Below are 6750 nucleotides of genomic sequence, written 5' to 3' on the forward strand. Positions count from 1 at the left end.
TTTAATTAATTTGTTGTTGTTATTATTTTTATTTTTATTTTGCCAAGTGCTTACGAATATGATTGGATTTTGCAGGAAACATATATCTGAAGGCATTAAATAGGATGGATGCTATCTCCTTCAAAATGAAATTATCTCATGCTAATAATAATATAGTTGCCTTCCAATGTTTACTCATTTCCCATAATAACTCAAGATATTTAAAAAGTGAAGTGATGACTTGAGTGGTAGATGTCAGTCACCCAATGCATTCTGTCTGCTCACAGAATGTTTCCTTCCTATCAGTAGCACTCAGTCCTGCCCCTTATACCTCTCTCTCTCTCTCTCTCTTTCTCTCTCTCTCTCTTTCTCTCTTTTAATCTTCCTGCCACCTCTACCACTACACCACTAGTTTATCCTCAACCTTTCTGCCACCTCTACCACTACACCACTAGTTTATCCTCTTTTCTGTCATGTCAGGGGAGTTCTTTGTAGTCTCAGGAATGGGGAACACCTTTTTACCCATTTCTTTATTCGAAGCATGCATCCTCAAAGAGTCCCTGCATATTAGAGAGGCAAAAGGGGCTGGGATATTGATATATCAAATCTTGCAATTTGTTGGTGTGAAGACAGCAAAGTTTTCAGGAGATCTAAGTGAAGAAGCTCCAGACAGAAACATGTAGGAAAGGGAGTGTTAATACAAAACAGAAGGCAGAATGTAATAAAGGCTGTCCTTTGAATGTAGCTACTAGAGGAGGAGACTAGAGTTTAATGTTGTTGAGTGATTCTGGGAAATGAGACAAACCCCAGTGTTCAGAACTGCCTTATGTTAGGGCTGAGGTTGCTGGATCACACCAAATTCTGAGATTTGTTTGTTGTGGCCCATTCAGGTGAGAATTTCTTAGCACTTCAGACTACCATGTGTGAGAGAAGCAAGGCTTTCAAAAGTTCTAGGAGAAAAAAGTCTGCTAATATAGATATGGGCTGGGTTGAGTTCACCAAATAATTAGAGGGATGTGATGGGACAATGATAGCCTCTATTCCAAGTGGAGATAAGTGACAGGGACACTGGCACAAGAACAATTCTACTGCATATTTACAAGAAGGAATCAAAGAATCAACCAGGGTTGGCAGTTCAGAAAGAATAAGAGGAGGGGTTAAAAAGTATATATATATGTGTATATATATATACACATACACACACACATATATATATATATATATATATATATATATATATATATATATAGTGTGTCCATTATCTTATTAGTGACTTGAGCTTAGAGTTCTTGAATTGAACACATATTTAATGGATTTTTACTTCCGAGTCAGTGAACTAAGAGTAAAAAAAAAAGAACCAGTGATTAATACAAATCTCACCAAGCATGTTTCTGAAAACAAAATAACTTCCAAATGAAGGTTGTCCTGTCAGTGTGAGAAGGGTAGTAATAATACTTATTATATATTTTTTCATAAATTTGTATCATCTCAAAGCTAAAGCTGAAAGCAGAATCACAAACTTCTACTTAGTTAAGGCAATTTTACATGGGGCATACAATGAGCAAAATTAGGTTGTTTTTGCTAGTTCAGCTTCGTCCAACATTAAAACTGGAAAAGAATAAACTTCAAGTGGGCAAAGGATTGTTTATACACTCCCTCTGTCAATCTGGATTTGCATAAAGTTGAGATAAATGAATTTTCATGTTTACTATCTCAGGTAAGGGTTTAAGTTTTAGCAATTTCAGTGGTTCAGTGAAAGCAGTTCTATGCGCACAATACAAATTAAAAAGATGGAAATACTTAACTTCATGGAAACTGAAAAATCAAATAACAGTCTTTGTTTTTTTTCAGTTGAAAAGCGTGTCTTTTAGAAAAAATTTACCTATGGTAATATTATGATACTTAAAAATAAATAATATGAATAAAAAATTTTGGGGGGCTCTCCTTTTTATGGGGGTGAATGATAGGTTATATTTCCAGATACTTAACAGAGACCAAGGTCTCTACTCTCAAGATACTTATTCTGCCTATCCATCCTACATTTCAATTTCCCATTAATAAAGTTATTCTTCCGAGGACAAAAACTTGTAAATTCAACCATTCGTATACTATCTGAATTTGATAACTCTGTAAAATATATAGTACTTAAAATATTAGTACAAATAAGGATAATAGAGCAGCTTCAGTCATGCTCAAAGATTTGAAAGGAAAGGAAAAGTGGAGAGTCATGTGTTGACAGAAGCTTTAAGGATCATGTGAATGAGGCACTGAAGGGTAGGCCTAGACCAGATAAGGCAGTCATAGAGCTCAGGTTTGTGTGTGTGTGTGTGTGTGTACATAGAACAGAAATGGGAAGTCACTCTGGTTCTACCTTTTTGACCTTTGCCTTCCATTGCCAGATTAGTGAAGCAGCAATCAGAAGCACAAAATAAGAGATGGAAACACTAACCCGTCTCTGCTAAAGAAAATAAGTAAATATCATAAAACACATAGACACACAGAGGGATAAGTGTGGTTGAAATACATTAAATGTGTGCTCTGGAAAAAGACCACCTGAGTCCCAAACTTAGTGACCTTGGTCAAGTACGTAACTGCCTCAGTTTTCTCAGAAGGTCAACCCTTGGTTGACCTCACAGATTGCAAGGACCTTGTCAGTCTGTAATCTCTTATTTTTTATTTTTTACGCCTACAGCACCCGGTCTTCCTAGGTGATCTCCCATTCAAGTACTAACCAGGCCCGACTCTGCTTAGCTTTTGAGATCAGACGGGATTGGGCTTGTTCAGGGTGGCATAGCCGTAGACCTGAAATAAGTATATTTATGTATCTTTATTATTAAGACATTTTCAAAAATAAATGAGCTAATATATTCCAAGTGTTTTCATCTGTGTTTAGCACAAAGTCAGTTAAAAATATTTCTCATTATTAATTTACCTATGACTTGGCCTATCTTTTCTTAATTTTCCAAATATTTTTAAAAGATAATTGATATTCAAACATAAAAAAAGACATCTTTCTCTTGCCTTCTATTCTGATAGAGAATTCACATTACACAAGTGCACTGAGAATTTCCTGTATTGTGGTTTCCGGAACATTTTAGAAGCTAGTGATTTGACTGCTTCTTGTTCATACTATATATTTGTGTCTCACCAATAAATGATTGAAGAACATTGCTTAAATGTACAATTTTCCTTTCCTTTTCCTTTTTACATAACTTTCTGATTTCTAGCCTCCAGGTCAATTCTGAGATCCAACAACATTCTTCTTTAACAAGTCCAGATTGTGCCTTACCCGTATCAACGTTGGGACAACAGTTTTCATGGCAGGTATGTAGGCCTGAGTCATAAAATTAGAAAATAAGAATTAGCAGAATTCTTATTGGCTAAGTTCAGGGAATCGCTTTAAGGAAAGAAATGGAAATTTTTAAGCTACCCATGTATCAGTATTTTCAACTTAATTTGATTTTTCTGACTCTTCATTCTGTAGCTAGAAATGATTTTGTGACACTTTCCCAACAGTTTTAAAGAGTAACTTCTGACAGAGGAAACTAAATTCTGAATGGAAATTGAATTTTCACTCTTAGATTATGAGCATCATAATTCTAGCATAGGAATAGAGAATGCCAAATATTTAAGATGCAGTGCTTCAAAGTGTTATTTAAAAATTTACCATCTTTGTAGTGACATCCCCAAATCACCCTGATTAACAGTCTGACACCATTGTACTGTTGATAATGACAACACTCTTTGGGAGTGTGTTAATGTTAATGTAGAATCTCCTAATGTTAAATTGTATTAGGAGAAGAAGATATAAGCAACTAATTTAGTCATGAGAAAATGTAATGTTCTTATAAAAAAATGGTTATTTATGAATAATTCAATACACTGTGAAATGAATGCAGCTCCTCAAAGTATTACCCAGACATTGGTTGGAGGGGCCCTCTCATCATACCAGGTCCAGATGCTCCTATGTCTTTTCTTCCCTGTTAAAAGCCTCTACAAATTCATGAGCATCTAACCTTTCTCAGAGCAGAGAATGCATTAAGATTAGATGGGGAACACAGTCCCAAGTAGTATTATTGTGACAACGACAGAATATGTTAAATAAAGACTCTAAATCTAGACAAACTTGCATTTAATTTCTGACTTGGGTGCTTGACAAACAACGTTATTAATAAATCCTAAATTTTCTCATTAACATAATGGAATCATACAACTTGTGATTTTTTTTTTGAGAAAATAAAAGTAAATGTTTCTTATGTAAGCCCATAAAAAGAAATTGTTACCTATGATATCTTTTTACTCCAGATCTCTAGGTTTCTTTGTCAAATTAAAAAATAAAGCAATAACAACAATAAAAATAATAACTGTAAATCCGCTTTTCTGAGACAGAGCTGGTAAAGAAAAAAAGGTATGGATAATCTCACTGAAGAATAAAGTATATTTCATAAAAATTTTGGTATTGGATGAAGTTTTGAAGGGAATGGTTTCATTTTCCAATGTTTCGTTGGCAAAATGGTTGGGTTGTCAAATCAAAGAACTTTTTGGATTCTCCCTCTCTCGTTTTTGCTTTTAAAAATTTCAGCTCCAGTGTTTGTCCTTTAAGACATTCCCTGACCTCTCCTTCTCTACAGGCTTTCAGACCACCCCATGGAGGTTGATTTCTGGCATCTTAGGAGTAATGTGCCTTGTGTTGATGGCTACTTTGGGAATGTTGCTGAAATTCTGTAAGTATTGTTAGGCAAGTCCATATAAATAGCAAAACTATGAGGAAACCATTTAATAATAAAGGTTTCATTTATAAAGGTATAATAAATTATTATTTCATAAGCCTGTATCTAATTAATAAATTTCTAATCATTTCCTATAGCAGTCACTAAATCAAGTAGTCAGCCAACACCATCTCCAGAACCCACCCTAGAACCCCAGGAAGGTAGGTTCCATAATTTGGAAAATCTTAATGTTGGTAGAGGATGAAATAGACAGATTTTTGTATTCTTCACACAGAAGCATAATGGAATATTACATATAGTAATACAAGTTTATTTACTAAATCTAGGATAGTCTCATTTCATTGTTCTCTAATGTAAGAATTATTAAATTACATTTATATGTATCATTTATTCATTTAATAAATGTCAGTAGTAGCCCAAAATGACATTTTTCCTGTATAATTGGTCATTTTTAAGTAATGAATAAAAAAGAAATTATAATAAATATTACAGCTAATCCTAATTACCCTTCTGTGATTGCTCATAACTCATACTTTATCTCTTTAACTTCAATTATCTTTCTTCTATGACTCAGAATATAGTGCAGAGATTTCTGCACTTCTGACCCTGCTTATCCATTGTAAGCAAGCTCAAAGACCAGCGTTTTAAATATATTTTTCCAAGTGTGCGCCAAGTTATTCCACCATCTTCTATGATCCTATAGAGTTTATTTATATTTTTTGTTTCCTTACTGTATTCCCAAGTTTCACTGAGATATTTTTAGTGTATAGCATTCTGTAAGTTTAAGGTATACAATGTGTTGATTTGATACACTTGTTTATGGAAATATCATTACCACCATAGCACTGCCTAATACTTCCATCATGTAACTTAACTACTATTTCCTTTTAGTTGTGAGAACATTTAACCTCTTCTATTTTTCAACTTACAGGTGCATAGTACCGTATTATTAACTATAGTCACAGTATATCCTTAGAACTTAATCTTCTAACTGGAAGATTTTTACCTTTTGGTCAACATCTCTCCATTTCCTCCACCTCCCAATTCATGTAAGCACCATTCTACTCTACAACTTTAGCACCACTCATTTGGAAAAAAAATTTAGTACCTGCCATGTGTCATCACTTTTATCACGGAGGATAGTGTATGTTCAAGGCACTATCACTGGTAAACTGAATGATTGAACTGCCAACTAATTGTTTTATTTATACTCATTTTGTAAGTAAAATACCCAAAATATATGTCAGAAATTTTTCATTGTGCCATATTCTTTTCTGACTCAGAAAATATGCTAAAATGCCTTTTCCTCTTTAAATGTCTTTTGCATTTAATTTACTTATATTTACACACCAGAGCTCAGCTTTGGATCACTTCTTCAAAAAAAGAGTTCTTCTCTCCACCCTCTCCCCATCCTACACTCTGATACAGGATGATTTAACACACCGAATTTCTTGTGTATAATTACCCTAATTAGCATTAAATATAATTAACAAAATGATTGGAAATTATATAATTCTGACTCTATCTCTAGAATATAATATCCATTAGGAAAAAGGGTCATGACTACCTCATTCACAATATTATCCTTTGAACTGTTGTCTACGTAGTAGTTATTCAGAGAATATTTGCAGAAAAAATATAAATGATTTTTGAATGAGTAAATAACACTTAAAATTAAATTTCCAATATCATAATTCATGTTTTATTTTTTTCTAAGGCTCTGGCTGCTGTCCTTGTCAAGAAAAGTGGATTGGGTACCAATGCAACTGTTACTTCATTTCTAATGAAACAAAAACTTGGGCAGAAAGCAGGAATTTCTGTGCTTCTCAGAATTCCAGTTTACTTCAGTTGAAAAACAGAGATGAATTGGTATGTATTTAATTCTGATTTCCTACACTTTTTTGAACTTAGACAATATAATGTCTAAGTAATATGAATAATTTGTTTCAAGTTTCTAATGAGTTAGCAACTGGATGGTTACATTAGAACTAATAATGACTTACTAAAACAATAGTTATAAAATCTATATAATATTTCTCAA

General features: G+C 33.5%; 1 protein-coding gene and 1 pseudogene across 1 annotated transcript in view; one reads left to right on the top strand and one right to left on the bottom strand.

Moving 5' to 3' along the window:
* Nucleotides 1-482: 482 nt before the first annotated feature.
* Nucleotides 483-6750, top strand: part of KLRD1 (killer cell lectin like receptor D1) — an 8024-nt gene continuing 1756 nt past the window's right edge. The window contains exons 1-5 of the mRNA XM_015585503.2: nt 483-658; nt 3207-3303; nt 4562-4703; nt 4847-4909; nt 6427-6578. Of these exons, the coding sequence (XP_015440989.2) occupies nt 483-658; nt 3207-3303; nt 4562-4703; nt 4847-4909; nt 6427-6578 (630 nt within the window). The remainder of the gene's footprint in view (nt 659-3206; nt 3304-4561; nt 4704-4846; nt 4910-6426; nt 6579-6750) is intronic.
* LOC112475544 lies at nt 2663-2781 on the bottom strand (annotated as a pseudogene).

This window comes from Pteropus alecto, unplaced genomic scaffold, assembly GCF_000325575.1.
Source record: "Pteropus alecto unplaced genomic scaffold, ASM32557v1 scaffold172, whole genome shotgun sequence".
In the NCBI taxonomy this organism is placed as follows: domain Eukaryota; kingdom Metazoa; phylum Chordata; class Mammalia; order Chiroptera; family Pteropodidae; genus Pteropus; species Pteropus alecto.